Source organism: Pelodiscus sinensis, chromosome 8, assembly GCF_052426305.1.
Source record: "Pelodiscus sinensis isolate ZL-2025 chromosome 8, ASM5242630v1, whole genome shotgun sequence".
Lineage (NCBI taxonomy): Eukaryota > Metazoa > Chordata > Testudines > Trionychidae > Pelodiscus > Pelodiscus sinensis.
In genome coordinates this window covers 44,083,487-44,107,848 of record NC_143059.1, presented here as the reverse complement: position 1 = coordinate 44,107,848, position 24,362 = coordinate 44,083,487, and the positions used below count along the sequence as shown (strand labels likewise).

The following is a 24,362-nucleotide window of genomic DNA, read 5'->3' as shown; positions in this document are numbered from 1 at the left end:
ACAGGCAGAGGCACTGCCTTCTCTGGTGCAAAAGGATTTCCAACTCCTTTGCATCGATGCTCAGGGGCTATAGGAGAGACGGTTGGAGAACTGAAAGCAGGAGAACCTGTGTGGAAAAGAGGAACTCAACAGAAGTGTTCCCTGTAAGCTGAGCACTTATGCAGCTGCTCCGGGGTAATTCAGATGCTGTCCAGCTGTCTAGTAGAGCACGCACAGCTAGATTTTGTTTCTATTGGTGGTGCAATGCCTTGGTGCACATTAAAATTTATTCCACACATGGGTGGAAAAGATTAGAAGGAACACTGCTCCATACACAGCTAGTTTTTATTTCCAAATGATAATTTTGTTTAAATGATACCGATAAAGACTTTCTTCTGTGGTTTATTGTTGATTTATCTACCAATTTAAAGAGCTCTGCTCCAACTTAAAACACTTTTTGTGAGGAGACCAAGACTGGAAAATGTCAGCACAGAAGGTATAAGCTTCAACAAATTAAGTGACTTGAAATATTATGTTTCTAGGGAGTTTTGTAATGCCTTACTTCCCAATACTACATAAAGAATTGTATATGTGCTCATGCACAGCATGGAAAATTGTTCACCCAGAATGCTTACACAGAGGGTCCTAGTATGTAAACAGGGCAAAGTCTTGGAGAAGTGGGAAGAAACATGTGGTAGCTGCCCCAACCCCTGAGGGATTAACGTTTCTATGGCCAGTCATAAGTTCTGCACAGTACATATTTCCTTCTGACACACAGAATGAGTTAGCTCTTCTTGTAGAGTGTAATTGTCGTCTAAAAATGGTAATGCAGGGTGCAGTATTGATTGTTTTTCTAGGTCTTCTCTAGCAACAGTACTCAATTTACTCTCAGCCCTGCATACTGAACTTAGGGTCTACAACTTACATTGAGTTCTTTTCTTCTCCTAACAACTTTCTGCATTCATATAGGCTATGTCTACACGCGCGGCTTCTTGCGCAAGTAATATGCAAATGAGGCTAAGCGTGAAATATTGCTGAGCCTCATTTGCATACCTAATGAGCCGCAATTTTTTTCAGAAGAGGCTCTTGCGCAAGAAGGAGCGTCTTCACTGCCCCTTCTTCCGCAAGAAAAACCCTCTTGCGCAATGCCGTTCTTCCTGAAAAGTAATAGGTGTAACAGCGTTGTGCAAGAGGGTTTTTCTTGCGCAAGAAGGGGCAGTGTAGACGCTCCTTCTTGCGCAAGAGCCTCTTCTGAAGAAAGTAGCGGCTCATTAGGTATGCAAAGGAGGCTTGGCGATATTCCACTCTTAGCCTCATTTGCATATTACTTGCACAAGAAGCCGCGAGTGTAGACATAGCCATAGTGTTTACTCTGTTTGGAATTCAGAATTAGTTCATCCCTCACAACATTCCAGTAAGTGCCCCTTATTCAGTCAGAGAATAGACTGAAAAGTGAAGTGACCAGCCAAAGGCCATACAGAAAGTTAGCGTTAAACTGTGTTTCTCTGAGCAACATGTCTTTTATACATCAACTCCAGCAATAAGTCCCTTACTTGTAACTTCACTACATTAAATGATTTTGGCATAGGTGTAACCAACTGCAATTTAACCAAAAAGTAATAGAATCCATCTGTCTGTCTCAGCCATGTAAGCTCTGCAGAGATAATAGGACTAAATGTAATTAAATTGTGGCTCTTCAGCAGGGGTGGGCAAGATACAGTACGGGAGGTTGGAGGGGGGGCAGATCTGGCTTGCAAAGCCTTTCTATCCGGGCCCGTTCCCCATCCCACTGAACTCACAGGGAGCAGCCTCAGGGCTCAGAGCAGCCTCAGGGCTCAGAGCAGCTGGCTGTTCCATCTGTCTCCCTGTGCCGGGGGTTAGGGAAAGCTTCATATGCTGCAAACCCTCTTCCTTCTCTAACCCAACACCCTCTCCTGTACCCTTATCCCCACCCCGAGTTCCCTTCTGCATTCAAGCTCCCTTTCAAACCCAGCACCTCCTCCATAGAAAAGTGTTGCTCTTGACCACTTACCAAAATTTTGGAGTGCCCCCCCCATCACAAATTGCCCTCCACATTTCTAGAGAGAGCCATTATGATTCTGTATACACACTGGCTACGTCTACACTGGCATGATTTTCCGAAAATACTTTTAACTGAAAAGTTTTCCGTTAAAAGCATTTTCGGAAAAGCACGTCTAGATTGGCAGGATGCTTTTCCGCAAAAGCACTTTTTGTGGAAAAGCGTCCGTGGCCAATCTAGACTCGGTTTTCCGCAAAAAAAAAGCCCCGATCGCCATTTTCGCAATCAGGGCTTTTTTGCGGAAAACACTACTGTGCTGTTTACACTGGCCCTTTTGCGCAAAAGTCTTTCGGAAAAAGACTTTTGCCCAAACGGGAGCAGCATAGTATTTCTGGAAAATCACTGTCGATCTTACTTGAGATTGTCAGTGCTTTTCCGGAAATTCAAGCAGCCAGTGTAGACAGCTGGCAAGTTTTTCCGAAAAATCAGATGATTTTGCGGAAAAATTTGCCAGTCTAGACACAGCCACAGGGCGCCTTTCCTTTAAGTAAGAAGTTAACATTGAAGTTAACATTTTTATACAATCACTTTTCAAGTAGAGTTGCCCACTGAGAAACAAGAAAGCTGCAATTTAATGTTGAAATACTGCAAAAACAACTTCCCTTTATATTACTGACCAGAGAATTTGTATGAAGGAGGAAGAGGCTGTTAGAATGATTTTGAATCCTAATTTCCTTTGATGATAGTATGAAGTTGGTAGAAATGAGAAGTCAATGGAGGCTTTTTCCTTTCTCTAGTGAGCAGTGTGTGTATTATTCACAATGTCTTTAACCTCATCCCAGTAAAATTTGACTTGTTTATATGCATTTTATACATCTTGTCTGGCACATTTTCTATAAATTATGCTGAAATGAGAGACTGGCTAGGATTTCAATAAACTGAAAGTAGGGTCCACTTCCTATTCATTCTGGTCTCTGCCTCATGCAGTGACATTACCTTCTACATAGAATCCTGTGTCATTTTCTGCAGCGTTTTGCAGTACATAAAGTGGCATTGTCTTACTAATGCTTTTTCCATACTTGGCAGGGCCTACGTTCTCAGCCTTCCGATTTTTCTGTTTACTTTAATTTTGCGTAGTCAGTATTATCAGGGATAATTTGCTTTATTAGCAATTCAATTTTTAAAACATTTTCTAATTTGTTTTTTTCTAGTCTTCCTCCAGTTTTTCATTTGTCTTCATTATTGAGCATGTTCCTTTACTTTCTCATGTCTTTCAGATTCTTCCCTCTGAATTCTGCCATGCATTCTTCCCACTGAGACTGTATACAAATAGTAGTAGAGTTTTTTTTCCTCAGTACGTGCTACACTCAATGTGCATATACAGTCAATTAGAAAGGCCCATTGACAAAACTACAAATCGATTAATTAAGAAATAAAATAGCAAACTCTGGTTTTCATGCCTCCCAAAACTCACAGTGGCTATAAAGATCTAATATGGACAAAGAGAGATACAAGTTCACTGGTTTATTCTGAAGCATAATCATCATAACAGTTGTGTAAATGGAAAGCATAGTAGGCCACCTACAAAAACTTCGGATTTCCTTCTTACTGACACTACTACACTGAGACACTCCAAACTGGCAAAATAAACTCATGTGGCTAAGTAAATTTTATAACAGAAAGAATCACAGAAAACCGGACAACTGAAATGATATAGATCAGTAACCCCAAAGTATACTTACCATCTCTTTTGCTATGGGAAATTATTTTGTTCATGCTGCAGTAGGTTGTATGTATGTAAGTCATCATGGAAGGAGTTCGGTTGTGGTGGACATATGCCTACGGTTGCTCTGGTCATGCTTCCACATCTCCAGCATGAAGGTAGGTCATTTTCACTGAAGAACCACAATATTCTATGTAAAGAACATGTCCTAGTTGTTGGTACAGCTACTGAGCTTGACATTTTTTTCACCACTTACCCAGCAGGAAAGAGTGTTTGCCCATTAAAAATACATTAATGCTTAATTTATTCACATACAAAGAGCTAGATTTGAAATATTTAAAATGTAATTAAAATTCAGAGTTATAGATGTATCCTATGTAACAACTAGTGTGTACATTCATATGGATAAAGACAGGTTAGAGTTTTCCTTTTTATTTCTAGTGCCTCCTTTTTTAAATAAAAATTTTACCAGGCGAGAACTATAATTTGAATATTAAGTGTTAAGTCAAAATTGAGGTTATAAAGTTATTGAGAGTGTATGCACTGTATGTGTGTACATATATATAATATACACACATACAATGTTAGAATAGTGATAGAGATGCAGCTGTGTTAGTGTGGTCTAGCTAAAACAAAAAAGACAGAACTATGTAGCACTTTAAAGACTTGTTAGTCTACAAGTCTAAAGTACTACATAGTTCTGTCTTTCGTTTTACATACAGTGATAGAACTGGAAGGGACCATGAGAGATCAAGTGCAGTCCTCTTTCCTCATGGCAGGACCAAGCATCATCTAGATCATCCCTGATAGATGTCTATCTAACCTGCTCTTTTAAATATCTCCAGGGATTGAGATTCCACACCCTCCCCAGGTGATTTATTCCAGTGCTTAACCACTGTGACAGGAAGTTTTTCCTAATGTCCAACCTAAACCTCCCTTGTCCATTGCTTCTTGTCCTATCATCGGAGCCCAGGGAGAGCAATTTTTCTCTCTCTTCCTTGTAAATACCCTTTTAGATACTTGAAAACCACAATCTTGTCCCCTCTGTCGTCTTTTCTAAACTAAACAAGCCCAATTCTTTCAGTCTTCCCTCATAGCAAAAGATTTTCTAAAGATAGAAAATATGGCAAAAGACCACCTTGGCTTAACCACGAGATCTTGCATGATCTAAAAATAAAAAAGGAGTGTCTCAAAAAATGGAAGGTAGGACAAGTTATGAATATAGGCAAACAACACAGGAATGCAGGGGGAAGATTAGAAAGGCAAAGGCATAACATGAGCTCAAACTAGCTACAGGAATAAAGAGAAACAAGCAGACTTTTTATAAATACATTAATTAGAAGCAAGAGGAAGACCAAGGACAGGATAGGCCCACTGGTCAGTGAGGATGGAGAAACAGTAATGGGAAACTTGGAAATGGCTGGGATGCTTAATGACTTCTTTGTTTCGGTCTTCACTGAGAAGTCTGAAGGAATGCCTAACATAGTGAATGCTAGTGGGAAGGGGTAGGTTTAGAAGATAGAATAAAAAAAGAACAAGTTAAAAATCACCTAGAAAAGTTAGATGCCTGCAAGTCACCAGGGCCTGATGAAATGCATCCTAGAATACTCAAGGAGCTGATAGAGGAGGTATCTGAGACTTTATCATCTTTAGAAAATCATGGGAGACAGGAGAGATTCCAGAGGACTGGAAAAGGGCAAATATAGTGTCCATTTATAAAAAGGGAAATAAGAACAACCCAGGAAACTACAGACCATTTAGTTTAACTTCTGTGCCAGGGAAGATAATGGAGCAAGTAATTAAGGAAATCATGTATAAACACTTGGAAAGTGGCAAGATGATGGGGAACAGCCAGCATGGATTTGTAAAGAACAAATCTTGTCAAACCAATCTGATAGCTTTCTTTGATAGGATAACGAGTCTTGTGGATAAGGGAGAAGCGGTGGATGTGGTATACCTAGACTTTAGTAATGCGTTTGATAAAAGAAAGCAGCCCCTTTTATTGTTGGGCCACGGCCACTCTCCTGCCATTCCCCCCAGTGCGTGTGCATCGGACACTGAGCCGAGAAGCCAGAAAAAGTGACTGGCCGGATCCAAGTGCTGCGACCCCCCAATAAGGCAACCACGACCCCCATGGGAGTCAAGAGCCATGGGTTGTGCACCGCTGCCTTACAATCATGAACTCTATGATTTCATAATCACTTTCACCTAAACTACCTTTCATTTTCAAATGTTCTACCAATTCTTCCCGGTTTCAAATTTTCAACCAATTCCTCCCTAGTTAAAATCAAATCTAGGACAGCTGCTGGGGAGAAGCTTTTTCAACCTTCTGAAATAAAAAATTGTCTCCAATGAAGTCCAAGAATTTATTGGATAATCTGTGTCTTGCTGTTAATTTCCCAACATATGTGATCTGGGACAGAATTTGTTACCCTAAAGAGATGTATCTTCCATGCTTTTCCAAATATGCTTTTTCGTATTTCAGATACAATTCACAAGATCTTATATGTCCCTTAATTTCTATTTGGTTATCGTACATGTACTATGTAATCATATTTATATTAAAATGCACTATTGTAGAAGGACCCTTTAGCAGTATTCAGACTTACCATCATAGCACTTAATACAGAACCTAGCTGATTTCTGTTCTCTTTGCTTTGCGGTCTAAATCATAGCTAAGCTGGAATTTAGGATTTGATAAGGGCTGTTTCTAGTACAGGCAGTCCCTGGGTTACGTACAAGATAGGGACTGTAGGTTTGTTCTTAAGTTGAATTTGTATGTAAGTGAGAACTGGCGTCCAGATTCAGGCACTGCTGAAACTGACCAGCGGCTGACTACAGGAAGCCCGAGGCAGAGTTTCTCTGCCCCGGGCTTCCTGGAATCAACTGCTGATCAGTTTCAACAGCGGCTGAATGTGGACGCCTGGAACAGAGCAGCTGGGGCGCTGCCGGGTAGATCCAGTAGCGCCGCTCCTCGGCGCTACTGGACCAACCCGGCAGCACCCCAGCTGCTCAGCCCCAGGCATCCTGAATCAGCCGCTGCTGAAACTGACCAGCAGCGGCTGAATCAGGATGCCTGGGGCAGAGCAGCTGGGGTGCTGCCGGGTTGGTCCAGTAGCGCCGAAGAGCAGCGCTGCGGGACCAACCCGGCAGCGCCCCAGCTGCTCTACCACAGGCATCCACGAGAGAAGCCTGGTCTGCTGGGAGGGGGGCGCACTAGCTGCGCCCCTCCCCCCAGCAGACCAGGAAGACGCGGGCGGCAGGACCACCCAGACCCGCTGCAGTCCCGCCGCCCACATCCTCTGTGGCTTTGCTCCGCGTCTCCCTGGTCTTCTGGCCCCTCCCCCCCGAGCAGACCAGGGAGACGTAGAGGCGCTTTTCTCACCCCGGAAGACACGGGCGGCGGGACCGCGACTCGTCTGGGCGGTTCCGCCGCCCGCGTCCTCCGGGGCGAGAAATCCCCGTTCGTAAGTACAGATCCGATGTAAGTTGGATCCGCGTAACTCGGGGACTGCCTATATAAGGAATATACAGAAAACAGCCAAAGAGAAAACAACCCCTTTTTATACAGAAATGAGGTAGAGAAATAAAGAAAAAGAGATAATTATTGTAATGATGGGTTAGATCTTTGCATGCATGTTGTAATCAGTGATTTCCTGTGGTGTTGCACTGTAATCATTGTTTAGTGCTGACAGAAGAGACAAGATAGGAGATTATTGTAAAATACTTAAAAACTCTTGATTTAAATGCCTGTACCAGAATCATACTTCTATTCCTAAATGTGCCACTGAGTCTCAGTTTTTGGAAGGTGGGTGGGTTTGTTTGGAAGGAGAACATTTTTTTACTTGTTTAAAAAAAACCTCTTCTTTGATAATTAACCGTAAATATTTTTTAATCTCATTTGCCTTATAAATCCCAGGAATGGGCTCTAACAGTTTGATGCAACATCCTCACAATATTAGCGTCACAGATTTGTATTATATATTTCTGTGTCTTCAGTAATTATTTAATTAAATAATGCTAGTGCCACGATATGATTATTATTGCATTTTTGTATTAACAGTAAGTGCTATGAAAGCGATGTACAAAGTTAACTGGAAAATAACTAAGAATAAACACTTAAACTGCTTCAGAATAAATTCTTTCCTATTTTGTTCTTTGCTTAAAGTGTAGAATTTGAGAATATGGGTATTATCTGTAATCACTTTAAATTATACAAATGTCCACAACTGAGGGACAGATTATAGTTTCAGAAATGAGTGTCTCCATCTGCCCTGTTCCTATTGCTATGCAGACGTTTTACAAGTAGGTATATGGTATCTAATCCTGAAACTCTCTTTCATGGTGAGTAATGCTGACATCTGTGATTAATCTCTTTGAAGGCAATGAGACTTTTTGCATAAGAAACAGTTGCAGGATTGGGCTCAGCCATTTGAATCAGTATTATCACCAAGAGACAGTTGAGGATTAAAGGTACTAACCATTTTTCCAGAGACATCCCAAGAATGAAAAACAGATGTTCTAAAGCAGTACTAAAATGTGACTTTCATGCTCTTGCAAATGACATTTATATGCATTTAAATCAGCTTCAGTTCAAAAATGGGTGTGCATAATATTTTTGTCATGTTGGCCAAACCAAAAATTTACATTCCACAAGAGTTCAGAAGGTTACAAGGCTGTCCTAGAAACTGGCGGTAAAGTAGTAGCAGGTTTCATTCAGCATCACTTGGCATATTTACTTGTACTTCCAAGGGTTTGTAAATAAAGAGAAAATGACCATGGCATGTTAATGTCAAACAAACTATTGTCTTCTCCTTTTTTGACATCTAGCTGTAAACAAAGGTTTAGTTTGTTTGGAATTGTGACGGGGAGGACAGGCCCCGCACTGATGAGCAGGGGATAGCCCAGGCCCAGCTGGCAGAGAAGGCCCCGCCCTTCCGACCCTACTGGGCATGCTCCCAACAGCGGCCGGGTATAAAGGCAGAAGGAGACCGGCAGTCAGGGAGGCCCCAGGGCAAAGGAGGAGACCAGGCCGGGCCAGGGTTCTTGCAGCTGCTGGGTCCAGAGTCGCCGACCGTGCTGGACCTGGACACAGAGGAAGCAGCCGCCGACCCAGGGTGGCAGGAGCGCGTCCACAACCCCGACAGGTACTGCCTAAGAGGCGAAGGGGCCCGGGGGGAACCAGGGCGTGGTAGGAAGCAGCCCAGGGCAAGGGAGACAAAGTTTGGCTCGGCGTGTATCGGCCGGACCCCCCGGCGAGCTGGCAGGAGCCACAGACCCTGCCTAAAGGGCCCTGGGCTGGGACCCGGTGAAGAGGGAGGGCCCGGGTCCCCCTACCACCCATTTTTCCCTTCCCTGGACAAGCAAACCCCGGGCCAGGAGAGGCTTCTCAGAGCGGCTAGGCCTCTCATACTGATGGAAGGGCCGGGACTTTTGCATTGCGACTCTGATACCATATATGCCCTGATAGAAGGGCCGGGACTTTTGCATTGCGACTTTGATACCGTATATGTCCTGATAGGAGGGCCAGGACTTTTGCATTGAGACTTTGGGGGCTGTCCAGGCCCGGTCGGAGGGGGCCGAGCCCCTTGACGGGGGCGTACCTCCTGACAGGGATCTATAACTTAGAAAAGGTGTTCAGAATATTTGGTGCTTATTTCATTTCTCATTTTGATCTGATTCCCAAGTCTGGATACCAAGGTACTGATGGGGAAAAAAGCATCTTTAAGACTTTTGAAAAGATAGACAAATTCAAAGTGTTCCCATTCCAACCATTACTGTAAATCCATAAGCCATACAAGTTATTTATCTTGGTATTGATGTTATATTTCATGCTCTACTAGTTGCCTTGTGACATTGTCATTGCACTAATGAACACTTAAATTCAGCAGTACAATGTGTCTTCAGAAAACAGTGATCACATTAACGGAAAGCACTTTATGAATTAAGGATGCTAGTTTAATGCATTGCTTTTACTGTAGAGATGGTATGTTTAATTTGTGTGGATTTCCTTAAATTACTTTTCCGTGTTTGCTTATCATGGATGCTTACATTTTGCTAAGCTGTCATTTCATTCAGTCAGGTCCTGGATCTCCTTCTATGCCATGACTTTTACTAATATGTACTGCTTGACACCATAAAACCATGCAATATCCTTTTATCCTCAGTGCTATCCCATGAATGAGTTGTAAAAATTGGCTTCTTTTATATTATTTTCAGCTGTTCAGATAGATGTATGTTTTTAAAAAATCACAATACTTTTTTAAAACTTCATGTTATAGTCCAAGCAGCCCAGTGTTAACAAAAAATATGTCTGCGTACAACAGACACCATTCCACACACACATGTCTGCACTGGAAATGGGGACTAAACGATTATCCTTAAAGGCCAAAACAGACTGCTACAATTTAAATGGATAATATTAGCAGATCGATTAATTCTCTTCCGGTCCCAAGAAAGCAATATCATACATTCATATAAATTCTGTGTATTACACTGGCTAAGTACTAGGACAAGGCTCCTACTTCCCCACAGTGGGTCCTGCACTTCTGGGTAGCGGTAGGATGAGTATTTTCTCTTCCTGTCTGGAGAAAACAGCAACTCTGGGTCTAATTGTTCACATCACTGGTTGAGTATAACTTTCAGTCTAATCCTTTTACTTCAGGGTAATTGTAGTCTGATTTACCTACTCTCTTATCAGCACAGCAGGGGGGAAAAAGGGGGGAAACCTCTCTTAGTCTCTGGTGGCCTCTCCAGACGTGGAGGAAAACAGACTAGATTTCCTAAAAACCAACAAATCTTCAAGACTAACCAAACATGCAAGACTAACCAAACTAAACCAGCATCTTCAAGACTAACCAAACATGCAGCCCATGGTGCAGTTTGGGTTTACGTGGGGCTCAACACGCAGCCGGGAGCTGAAACAAAAAAGTAATCAATATAATGGTCTTCCGTTGATACGTGTTTTAGTAGTTAAATTCCTGGACTGTCATTGCTCATTAAAAGTGCCGTCATATAGATGGAAATACAGTAAATATTTCATTTTATTAATATGAGCAGAACTGACTTAAATGGGGCCTGCGTGTTGTGTAGTCTTTCCTTAGTGTTTGTATTCATGCCTTTCATTGTGAAAGAAGTTATTTGCATATATTTGCATGTACATGCAACCACTCTTAAGTTGCAGCCTCAACATGTGCTGTGAGTATCATTGTGGCCCCCAGGGCTTCCAAAGTTGAGTAGCCCTGATCTACATGTTTGTTTAGTCTTTAAGATGCTACAAAGACTATTAATTGGTTTTTAAGTTTTTCCAGTTACAGACTAACTCAGCTACCCCTCTGAAGCTTTTTGGATTCCCTAACTCAGTCTCTCTCCTTCTAAGAGACTTCTGGGGCCTTAAAAGGCTGCTTCTTGGGCAAGTCTCTCACTGTCTTTTACCTCTGTACTTCTAGGGTTCCCTCCTGGTACCTGACAGTGTCTCTACTGTTTTTGTTCTCCAGCAGCACGCCTCTCACAGCTCCAGGCAAACTAAAGACCTGACTGAAGAGGGAGGCTTTTAACCAGTCTAGCTGGTCCTTGATTGGCTCCAGGTGTCTTAGTTAACCTGTTTCCATTGGTTAATACAGGTTCTTGATTGACTCTAGGTATTTTAATTAACAAGGGGTAGACCTTGTTTTGTTACAGTGAATCAGGGACTTGTTTGACCTGGAGCTAATATATCTGCTTTCTGTCACTTTCTACTTTCTGGCCTAACCCCATCACAGACATAAAGCAAGTTCCAATGACCAAAATATATATGAGTTTTTTTATCTTACCCATTACAAAGATAGCTTCCCCAATTATCACCTCTAATATCATTAGCTCACAGACATTTACCTTCCCCTCCCATCCCCCTTCTGTTCTGAAATTTGATTTGTCCTTTTCATATGTGTTCATTTTTTTTTTAATTGTATCCTTTGGTATATATGGTTGTGACAATTTTCTTCCACTATTTGATCTGAGGAAGTGGGTCTGGCCCACGAAAGCTCATCACCTAATAAACCATCTTGTTAGTCTTTAAAGTGCTACATAGTCCTGTAGTTTATTATTGCTGGAAGTACTTGTGTTTACTTATAGTTTTCCTCTATTACCAGAATTTGTGCATGATTCTACAAAGAGTTTTGACGTATCTTGAATAGGAAAGGTACTGTATAACAAAAACTTATATGACTTTAAGCACTATCTATTCTGCTGCCTGTTAAAGATTTGCTTTAAAGTTATTATTATTTAATTATTATAATGGGGAAACACCTAAAGTCCACTACTGGGTCTGGTCTCATTGTGCTAAGCTCTGTGCAAATGTATAAAAACGATGGTCCATGGTCTAAAGAACTTACAATTGAAAAAGACAAGACCCCAGATGGATGACATAAGCAGATAGGACAAAAAATATAACAGGATGTGTGCAGTTCTTAGCCATGCAAGTAGCAGTGACCATAAATCACCATCTGCTTAGGAATTCTTAGGTTGTAGTTTTCTGCATGCATTATGATACAGTTGAATTTTTAGGTAAGAGAGGAAGGATAAGATGTGGCTTTACAGATTTCACTGAGTTCTTTTCCTGTTCATGAGGCACAGCATCACAGGTAGAGTCACTTTCTTCCAACACCAAATGAGGATTTATATTATAAGAATGAAAATTGTATTATACTTGGAGATACTCTACCTCTCTCTGTTTCACTGAAGAGTTTCTGCCCTGTTTTCCATTACTGCCTTGCTTCCTGTCCTAAATTTAAAGCAATAGTACATATAGTTTTAGAACACATAAGACAAATGTTGCACTGGTACCCCAGGGCAAGAAGTGATGAGGTAGGCAAGACTAACATGGAAATACACAACAGAAACAAAAACTGAATTATATTAGAATGACATAGGAAGAAGGCAGTAGGAGATGGACAAAGATGGAAAGCAGTGATGAGGGCATGAAATAAAGAAGCATAAGAGACAGGTACATAACTAATATGTACAAATTATTTTACATAGAATATGCTGATGTGCAACTGTAGAGAGCTTGAAATGCATATGGGAAAAGAAAGGGAAACCAGTGCATAGTCTGAAGTTGAGAGGTCATGGACTTTAACATAAATTGAAGTTCAGTAAATTAAGGTAATTTACCTCCAGGAGCTTAACTGATGACCTCAAGGTACAGATGCTTCCCAAACTCAAAAAAAATTATTAATTTTAAGAATGTGTATGACAAAAATGTAGAAGAAACTGTGAAGTGTAATTATATGTAAATACCCATTTACCTGAGTAAATATGAGAAATATTTGTATTGCCAAGATATGTGTTAGGGAAAACAGTTGTCTGGCTATCCCAAAAGATAGGAGACATTTGACAAGGGTTTAATCATGCCAGAATTTTATTATTATTGTATGTCTGGGACTACCCAGTAGATAAATGTACAGTGCGGGTAACCCCATGTTTAGTCCATATTTAACTGGGGAGGGGAGTAAACAACACTCCTTTTTCCAGCTAGGCCCCTCTAGCCACTTCAGAGGAGAGTTAAGTTGGGCTTTTATTGGGATTGGATCCCTGCTATACTAATCAGCCCACCATTCACTCATTTACCAAACTCATCTTTTTAAATCCAAGCCATTTATCTGGTCACTGTATACATTACCTATGGAGCATTCACTGTGAATCTTCACCATACATCTAAATAATGAGTAGCCCTTTGTGCCATAAATGAACAGAGTCCACTGAACATGCTGTGGGGAAACTAAAAAACCCCAATTCCACCTAGGCCAATATGATGGCGAGGGGGGCTGGGAAGGAATTATTCCTGTAACAAAGGGGCGGTTAGTTTAATGTCAGTAACAGGCCTACACCAAACCTGGTATTTTACCAGCTAAAGGATAACTCCCTGCAAAGGGGTGAGTTATGGAAAAGGGTTGCCCCCTTTTTATATCCCTTATTCCTAGGGATGAGTTAGTTACCATGCTGATCCTTTTGCAGCAGTTTTCCTTTTTCACTTCCTCCCATTCCCAATCCATTCATTTGTGCCTCTCCCCTGCTTAAAGGTGCAGCGTGGCCATTGGTTTCTCCCCTTAAGGGTGGGGGGAAGGTAAAAGAGAACACCTGAGAGAGAAGGAGATAATATTAAATAAAGGTCATGGAAGTTTGTTGGTTTGTGGGGATGAAGGAAGACAGAAATAGTATAGGAACAAAAATGAGAGACTTGTTGGCATGATGGAAAAACATACATTAGGTCGTGGAGGAAAGGGTTTGTCTGCTGAAAGTAAAAGGTGCAGAATAAGATACATTTTTATCATTTTTCTACTTCTAACATTGACTAGATATACAAAAATAGACAAATCCTCAATTATGTACTTCATGTCAAGAAATATTCCCAAATATATGAATGACTTTTTGGCTTCATGGAATAGCTCAGTAAAATGATTAATCTTTTCAGCATGATGCTGATGCATTACTAGTAAACTTTTGACGTGGTAAATTCTGTAGGATACTGCCAATAAATAAAGCCATTTGCATTTAGTTCAGAGGGAATTGTAATTGAAGAGAATGTCTGAGGTTTATGCATAGTACATAGCAAGTTCTGAATAACACCATGATAATCAACAACATGGAAATTATTATGAATGATATTGTTTTATTAGCATTAAGGGATTAACTGACAAGTTAAAGTTAAATTATTTTTGACACCCAGACTATCAGACTTTAGCAAAAAGTGCCTACATATCCATAAAATTGACACACCACAAATCTAATGCCACAATATGGTACATTTTCCATGTAAACAGGCATTCTTCATCTCCTTTTCTGTACACTGCATTGAAAATCATCCCATTACATTGAATGAGGAAGATAGAATGATCTAAGTTATCTGTCAGAAGCTGTATAGCGTAGGTTGAACATCATGATTCACTCCAAAGCTGATAGCTATCTGTTGGCAGAAGACATGATTTCCATGTGTGCATGCCATCGATTCACTAGCCAGAGTAGGTTTTGAACCTGTGTATTTAGATTTTTTTTGATTTTCACTGATTTACACTTAACTAATTTCATATATTCTACACAGTAGGCTATGGATCTTGAGTCTGCAAAAAGCCAATATGCTTAACAGAACTGATCTGCAGCAATATTTGAGCAATAAGATAATCTCATTGCTCACAATATACAGTTCTTAAATATTTTGAAAAATTCTTGCTCGTGAACATTGCAGTCTAGTAAATTTCCTATACTTCACTTCAGAAAAGGAAATTTAAACTAGGTCTTCTTGGGGATTGTAACAAAAAATCCAGCCAGTAAACATCTAGGCTTAACAAAGACAAAGGGAAGAGGCTAATTTCTCAAGAAGGGTCTAGAAATCACAATCACCTTTTAAAGGCAAAAAGAAAAGCATCAGGGGAGTCTGTGAAATATCTTTGATGCCTGTATACAAATATGAGTATGGTAAACATGGAAGAAGTCCAGGTATATGAAGTACATTATGACTTACTTGGCATCACAGAAACTTGATGGGAAAACTCCAATGATTGACTATCAATACTGAGGGATATAGTGTCATTCAAAAGTATAGGAATTGGAAAAGAGGATGTGTTGGCGCTGTATGTCAAGAGTGTAAACACTTGCACGGAGGTTTGTAGGAATATGAATTACAGACCTATTGAGAGTATCTGGGAAGGATAAGAGAAAAGAACAATAGTTATGTTATGTTGGGGTTTTACTGGAGACCATCAAATCAGGAAGAGGAAGTGAATTATTTGTTTAACAAGAAAGGAACAAGATTAGCTAACAATCCTGAGTTGATATTAATGGGGGATTTTAACTCCCTTCATATCTGTTGAAAGACTATGGCCTGAAAATTTCTAGAATGTACAGGGGGGACAGTTTTCTGATTCAGAAATGCCATGGAGCAGTTGATCCACTCAGGCAGAAGAAGGGTAAAGGCTGCCTTGGAGAGGCTGCTCAGAACCCAGCCAATCAGGAAAGTGCTTATTGGGAGGGCCAGTGAAGGATTGGTTGCTGGAGCAGCCAATCAGGGCCAGTAAAGGGCATATATAAAGGTCTGCTCACCAGAAGAAGAGAGGGTGTCTCCTTGGAGAGCCAGGAAGAAGAACTGGCTGACTTAGAAGCAGCACCACAGACAGTGCAGTCATCAGGGGAGCAAAAGGGAGCTTGAGCCTAAGTATTGCCAGGCTAAGGCCCCTGACCAAATGGTTGGGAAATAGCTAGGGCTACAAGAAGTGACGCAGAAAAACAGATGGAGGGGGTTGAAGTGCAAGGCTGCTGCCTAGAGTCCCTGGGTTAGAACCCAGGTGCATTGTTAGAGAGTTAATTCCCAGAATACCCAGCAGGAGGTACTGCAGTAGTGAATCTGCCCCAGGAGAAGATAGTTTAAAAAACAACTAGAGCATCATTTTGGATCTGTTTTTGTCCAATAGGGATTAATTAGTTGGAAATGTGAAGAAGGTCAGGAACATGTGAGGAAGTAATCATAATATAAAGGAGAACCCAAGAACAGCAAAATAAGGACACTTAAATTCAGAAAGGCAGATTTCAATCAACTCAGGGAAATTGTAGGAATGACCAATTACAGTAGGAAGGAAAGGAAAAAAAGGGTGCTGGCAGTTTTTAAAAGTTGTAATAGTAGAGGCTCAACATCAAGCTATTCCAATGCAGAGAAAAGATAAAAAGAGCCACAGGAGGTTAGTGTGGCTGCAAAAGGATCTAAAAACCAAAGGGATGCCTGCATGGAAATAGTGCACATATGTAAGGACAAAATCAGGAAACAATGAATTGCAGCTAGCAAGAAATGTTAGAGACAACATGAAGGGATTCTTAAAATGTGTTAGACCAAAGGGGAAAAAAAGACCATGGGTGGTGTGGAAGTCTTGCTCAATGGAGAAGGTAAGCAAAGGTAAGCTATCAACGAAAGATGATTGGGAGGCAGAGCTGCTGCCTGTTTTCAGTCTTCTAGATTTCCATATGTCCTGCTTAATACTGTAAAAGATACAAGACAAATGTTAAAAGTACTGAATACAGGTTGGTGATTCATCTGTGCAATGTGATTTATTTCCATCACAGTAAATAAGATTTACTGACTGACTGTTTTGGGGACTATTCAGATCAGCAAGGAACTGTGTCACTTCTTGCCCTGAAACCCTGAGAGCCTGTATTATTTGTAATAGTCCAAATCTCTGACAGTAGTAGTAGCCATCCCAGATGCATAAGTTCTCACCCTAGTCCTCAGCAGCCCAGTTACTCCTTACTGGGTGACTCCAACAGATCCTCCAGTTCCTATTCTCCCAAAATATGTCTTCCACAAGTTCTTCATTACCAAGAAGTTGGACCGTTTTGCTCTGGTTCATCTCCCCAAAAGGTGTGAAAATCTGAGCCCCACTATCAACTCCCTTCGGCATATACACTCCACACAGTTTGCACACCCTAGATATACTTGGGATAAAAACAAACCAAAAGTTTATATAATTGAAAAATCACAGATTGAAAGGTGAAATCATAAGGGAAAGCAAACATAAAAGTTACACAGACAATAAAGACACAACCTCAGTCTTTACATTTTCTTAGGTAAAAATGTCTTTTCCAATAAGAGTTGCCTTAAAACAACATAAGAACATAAGAACGACCGTACTGAGTCAGACCAAAGGTCCATCTAGCCCAGTATCCTGTCTGCCGACAGTGGCCAGCACCAGGTGTCCCAGAGAGGGTGGACCGAAAACAAGGATCAAGTGATTTGTCTCCTGTCATCCCTCTCCAGCCTCTGACAAACAGAGGCCAAGGACACTATTTTATCCCCTGGGCATTAGCCTTTTATGGACCTAACCTCCATGAAATTATCTAGCTTCTCTTTAAACTCTATTATAGTCCTAGCCTTCACAGCCTCCTCTGACAAGAAGTTCCAAAGTTGATTACATGCTGTGTGAAGAAGAACTTTCTTTTATTCGTTTTAAACCTGCTACGCATTAATTTCATTTAGTGTCCTCTAGTTCTTCTATTTAGGGAACTAATAAATAACTTTTCTTTATCCACCCTCTCCAACAACTCATGATTTTATATACCTCTATCATATCCCCCCGAGTCTCCTCTTTTCTAAACTGAAAAGTCCCAGTCGCTTTAACCTCTCCTCTCATGGGACCCCGTTCCAAATCCCTAATCATTTTAGTTGCCCTTTTCTGAACCCTTTCCAAGGCCAAAATATCTTTTTTGAGGTGAGGAGACCACATCGGTACACAGTATTCAAGATGTGGGAGTACCATAGTTTTATTGTGTGTCTTATTTTCTATCCCTTTCTTAATAATTCCTAGCATCCTATTTGCCTTTTTGACCGCCGCTGCACACTGTGTGGAAGTTTTCAGAGAACTGTCCACAATAACTCCAAGATCTCTTTCCTGATTTGTCATAGCCAAATTAGCCCCCATCATACTGTACATATAGTTGGGGTTATTTTTCCCGATGTGCATTAATTTTCACTTATCCACATTAAATTTCATTTGCCATTTTGTTGCCCAATCACTCAGTTTGGTGAGATCTTCTTGGAGTCTCTCACAGTCTGCTTCTGTCTTGACTATCCTAAACAGTTTGGTATCATCTGCAAACTTTACCACCTCACTGCTTACCCCTTTCTCCAGATCATTTATGAATAAGTTGAAAAGGATTGGTCCCAGGACTGACCCTTGGGGGACACCACTAGTTACCCCTCTCCATTCTGAAAATTTACCATTTATTCCTACCCTTTGTTTCCTATCTTTTAACCAGTTCTCAATCCAAGAAAGGACCTTCCCTCTTATTCCATGGCCATGTAATTTACACAAGAGCCTTTGGGGAGGGACCTTGTCAATTTCACAATTTCACAGCATACTCCCTGATTGTAGGAGTTTTATGGTGACTGTTTATGGACATCCTCATTTTTCAAGACTGTCCCCCAAGTTCTGGATAAAAAAACCGTCAGTGCTAAACTTACTTTTAAAAGTCTTTTTTCCTCCCCCCCCCCCCCACTACGTACCCCAAGTCCACTGTGACTCTTGGATAATCAGAATAGGGGAATTCCCTCCTGACTTGATGTTCTTCAGACAACTCAAACTTGATAAGAATATTTTATCTAAATGTCTTTCCATTGAGTCTAGTGGTCCACCATTGTCCTTTCCTGGACTGGATAACAGATAGTCACTTGACGCTAGTTGCATGTACATGTCTGGCTTGTCAGGTGCCCCTTTCTGCTTAACTGCTTACCACCCTGCTGTGAGGTGTAGTTGAAGTTGTACCAAAAATTCCATGAGTTTTTACTGTGAACACAATTTTCTATATACAAAAATACATAAATTCATAGCCAGTCTTGACCATCAAGTTCAGAGCTTTACAGGGTTTCAAAAAGGACCTTACTTGTATATTTTTATTGTACAATAACCTAGTATATAATCAGTTGATTTAACTGATCATTTTGAGGGTTAAAACCTTCTGTTATCCTCTTTGGATATCTGACCCTGGTTGCCACAATAAGGTTCACTAGAACTCTTTTATTGTTTTTTCCACCAATAATTCGAACATACTCTCTTCAGTATTCCTGGTAAATGAAATAATTGTGCTGAAGGACATAATTTACCGGGCAAAAGAGAAATGTTGTTTCAGTCTGGGTAGTCTCCATATAATAAACTGTTTTTCAAGCATTTAAAGAGAAGGAAGAGGAGGATTTCAGGTTACCAAATTACTTTGAATGCATCATTTTAACTCATATATGTGGCAACATTTTCAGAAAATATAACTGAATCCAAAAACCAGAGTTATCAGTTGTTGAAATGCCAGCTAATAATTAATTCCTTAACTTAATTCTTTTTGGTTTTCCTCCTTCTCGGTGATTGTGGCAACTATTGCATGTCATTAATTTTTGTTAAAGTTTTATTAATTATTTTAGTGTGGTTTTGCATATTTAAAGACAAACTTTCTAATTTATCCTGCTTCGCTTTAATAATCAGCAATAATAACCATTGTACAACTGCACTAACTTTTTATACTGAATGTGGGTGTCTGTAACAATCTGTGGATTTAGCCATTGTGGTTGTAAGCTGATCACATAGGTGAACTGTGAAGAAAACAAATTTATCTTTTACTACAATTTATGATTAACCTAAAGGAGAGTGTCCATTGGAAGTGGGTAGTCTTGGGGGCATGTCTTTTAAAGTTATCCCCAGCAGACATAGACTGTCATTCAACTGACAAATAATTCAGAAGGTCGACTACAGAAGGACCTTCTTGATAGAAAATACTTTTAAGTCTATAGATATGTACTTAAATATAGCTACACATATATGTGTTTGTACTTAGCTAGTTGTAATGAAAATATATTTTCAGCAACAAAAAACCTCCTGATTATTCTGCTTTCATGCTAGAAACTAATTAGTGTGGCAAATTTATTATGAAGCCAAAATTCAGTTCCTTGGAAGCTGTTTTCCTTAGTTATGGGTTTTAGAAGCAGAACGGCCACAAAATTCAGCCCCTCAACATCCACAACATTGTGAGGAAAACCACATCCATGTAAGTGGATTCAATAGCTCCTTCTCCAACTTACCCCCAACAGTTCCATCTACATTGGCATGTTTTGTGATGGTGCGCATTTCAGAGCCCATAAGTAACCTTGGGCAGCCATCATGCCATTGCATCTGCACTCCTTTTACTGGGAAGCAGTAAATGAATTTTCCTCACAAAATCCCAATCAATGAAAAAGTAGTGCTATGACATACTCTTATGCGAGAGAATACAGAAAAAAAAATATTCTCTGCATGACAGGTGCAGTATTACACATGGGCTACGTCTACACTAGCATGATTTTCCGAAAATGCTTTTAATGGAAAACTTTTCTGTTAAAAGCATTTTCGGAAAAGCGCATCTAGATTGGCAGGATGCTTTTCTGCAAAAGCACTTTTTGCGGAAAAGCGTCCGTGGCCAATCTAGACACGCTTTTCCACAAAAAAGCCCCGATCGCCATTTTCGCGATCGGGGCTTTTTTGCGGAAAACAGTACTATTCTGTCTACACTGGCCCTTTTGCGCAAAAGTCTTTCGGAAGAAGACTTTTGCCCGAATGGGAGCAGCATAGTATTTCCGGAAAAGCACTGATGATTTTACATGAGATCGTCAGTACTTTTCCGGAAATTCAAGAGGCCAGTGTAGACAGCTGGCAAGTTTTTCCGGAAAAGCTGCTGATTTTCCGGAAAAACTTGCCAGTCTAGACACAGCCATTGGGTATAACTGGTATTATATTTTTATTGTGTTATGCAAGCAGAGTGGTAGTAGATGCAGAAGAGATCTTTTATTGCATATTTTGTCCTGTGTGTGAAAACTTTTATCTTCTCTGAAAGTGTTAAATTATAGAACACTTGATTTCTTCTATGATGCCTGCTGACACTTGTAGAAATAATAGCTATTAATGAAATTCAAGCACTTTTTAAAAAGCACACTAGGGACTGTTTCCCATTCCTAAATAACAGAGGAAAATGTTGTTGTCTTTTTTCACAGCTGGACCCTTGGAACTGCCTCTTTTTGAACTGATCCCATCACAAAGGCAGGTGGTTTTTCATGGAGACCGTTTGCCATTTCAGTGCACTGCAACATATGTTGACAACACTACCCAAGTACACTGGTACCATGATGGTCATCTTATTGAAACTGATGAAGAGAGAGGCATATTTGTGGAGGACAGCATAATACATGACTGCTGTTTAATTACACGGTAATGTATACTCATTTTGCGATGTACACTACTGGAGGCAGTGTGAAAAAATGGAAAACAAGTAACAAGCCTAACAGGAATACACACAAAGATTAGTTTGATTTCGTGAAATGGAATTGCTCCATATGCGTGTTATTGAACCTTAATAGATGGTGACATGGAATCTTCATATCTATTGTGACACTGTCAGGCCAAACAGTTGCAAGAGGGTCCTGAGAGGGCGACATGTATAAAGACTCTTTTTGCTATAAGCCAAGAATTGGTTACATCAGGTCATTTAGGGGCAGCTGAATCCAATTAAAGGTCTGCCTAAGATTTTTTTTTTTTTTTGTAAAGCCTTCCTAGGAGGAGAGAGAAAGAAGCTACTGTCAGGCTAGTGGTAGCAGGGAAATAAGTTTCCTCAGGCTGAGCGATTGTGCCCCTTCCAATAGGGGAATAGCCAAACGTGAGTACCTCATAGGGGAAGGACTGACACTTTGGAGCAAGCAACAGGACAACACCTTGCCTCAGAGTGAGGCAGGGAAAGGTATCCTCCTTTTTTTCTTGTGTTTGAGACTTCCCTTTGTTGTTTGGTGAAGAATAACCCCTTAGGTCAACTCTAGGACTTACCCTGAAAACAAGGCCAAAGGAGCAGAGAAAGGGGAAGGCAAACAGTGCCCAAAGTGAGGCTTGTTTACCTCAAGCCCATCTTCACCAGAGGTGGAAGTTCTGAGTCTGGTGAGATGGAGGAACCTTGACACAACATACCTGGATGCATATTCTAACTCCAATATATCTAGTCCAGTGTTTCTCAACCAGTGGTGCAAGTTCCCCTTGGGGGTCCTTAAGAAAAGTCTGGGAGGTACATCAACACAACTGAAATTTGGAGAAAACTGAATTTTTGTTTTAAGTTTTACAGCGTTTTATTATTTGTATGCTTTTTACACCCCAAAATTTCATCACCGGCCTGGCTACAATTAAGTTATTTTAACAAATGAGTTGCAATAGTAGGAAAAAAAAGTTTGTGTGTTTGAAAACTAAGTACTGGGGATACTTATAACTTTGTTTTAAAAAAAAGGGCTACTTTATAAAAAAAAAAAAAAGGTTGAGAAACACTGATCTAGTCTATGTGCTACCATATTCAGATGAGAACTTGAAGAATCCCTGAAAGAATGTTGGTGTGTCTGGCCTGCTCTCCAGGTGGGGACTAGAGACAACTCCAAGATACAGTTTTAATAATTCAATAGCTTAGGAGAACTTTAACTCAACCAAACCGCTTTTTGCTGAGAAAACGGCAAAATAGGATTCAGCTTCAAAGAACTATAAATAGAAGAGATTGGATTAGTTTACTTAGGGTCCAGCAATGTTCCCTCTAAACTGCAGGGCAGTACAGCTCAGAGTCTTTAAGTGGGTGGGGCTGATTAATCACCTGCACAGTTTAGAGAGAACACTGGTCCAGCAGATTATATACTATCATAATGGGTGTCCTACAGTTACTGTTGTTAGATAATCTTGTCTTTTGCATCTGGTTAGTACCTGACTTTATAGATCTCTACAATGTTAGATACATCCTCAGAGATGTGATAAAGTGTTGAAAGAATAAAGTAGCATATAATTGAAGTAAAAGGTTGATTGCATAAAACATATTTTCAAAATAGCAGCTAATCAAAAGGTAGCATAATAATGAACATACCACATTGGCTTAAGCGTCTCTTTAGGTTGTTTTTGTTTGTTTGTTTTTTTAAAGCACCTCCCCTCCCTTGTTTTTATTCATCTATTTATTTTTGGTTTCTATCTTGATGGCAAAAACAAGCTTTGAAAGCAGCTATACTATTGCAAACATCCTTTCAGCAGATGCCTAGCCAGTTTCCGTATGTGGTCAGGAAGAATCAGTCCTTCAAGGCTGTTCATATTCCTTACCACCACCTTTCTTTATCAAAAAAACACAGCAAAAGTAACCATACTAATTTCCTTTGGAACATCATTAATTTATTTCCACTCCAGCTACTCTCTATTAGTGTAATTTACCCAAAATGCTGCTTGGACTGTCAAACTAAGATTATGGAAGGGTGATTTTATATATAATAAATTGCTTCCAAACCATTTGGGGTTTTCTTGCGTTAGTGATTTTTTTTCCTTCTGGTTCTTCTTCTTGGTACTTTGACTCCATTTGGTTTTTAATAAATAGGTGTGCAAATGACCTATTCTTTCATCTGTTAACTTGTAACAGCAATGTCAAGAGGTGTAATGAATAACGAACAAGAATATTATACCAACTAATATGATAAAACCATCTGCATGAGCTGGTATAGTGCTGCTAAATCACTTTAATTTAAGCATGTGCAGAATTAAGAGACATTCTGTTAATTACCATAATTACACTTTTCAAACAAATTATATTTTGTACTGTATGAGCAATTTGTAGGAAGGGAGAGGGTCATAGAACATTGAAGTATTAAATTGTCTGATCATATTAAGATCTGCAAAATTGCTACTGTTTCCTCTTCAAAAAGTTAGTTTATGGAGCAATCAAACTGATTTTATTTTATGATTGCTAGCTTTTTGTCCAATCATAAAATAAAAATCTATGCTTATGGTAGCAATATTTTCATAAAGATTACTAGGCATCTATCTTCCTATCACTTTAAAAAGTGTTCTTAAACAGATGCTTGAAATTGTCATGTTATAATCATGTCTGGAATATTGATGGATCGGGAGACATTGTATGGCATTTGTTGATGGACTTTAGACTAGAGAGTTTCTTTTTTAAAACTGGCACAATGCTAAAGGCATATGATGTACATTTTCAAGGTATTTTCAGGATATTTAAAATTTGGAAGCTTAAATTATTTTCATTAATGAATTTATTTCCTCTCTCCGTTGTTTTTATATATCACAGCCCCTGTCTTATAACACTTCA

General features: G+C 40.0%; 1 protein-coding gene across 5 annotated transcripts in view; it reads left to right on the top strand.

Moving 5' to 3' along the window:
* Positions 1-24,362, top strand: part of ADGRA1 (adhesion G protein-coupled receptor A1) — a 486,698-nt gene that overhangs the window by 212,707 nt on the left and 249,629 nt on the right. For all 5 annotated transcript variants that reach the window (XM_075935215.2, XM_075935212.2, XM_075935213.2 and 2 more), the window contains one exon: positions 21,250-21,463. In XM_075935215.2, the coding sequence (XP_075791330.1) occupies positions 21,250-21,463 (214 nt within the window). The remainder of the gene's footprint in view (positions 1-21,249; positions 21,464-24,362) is intronic.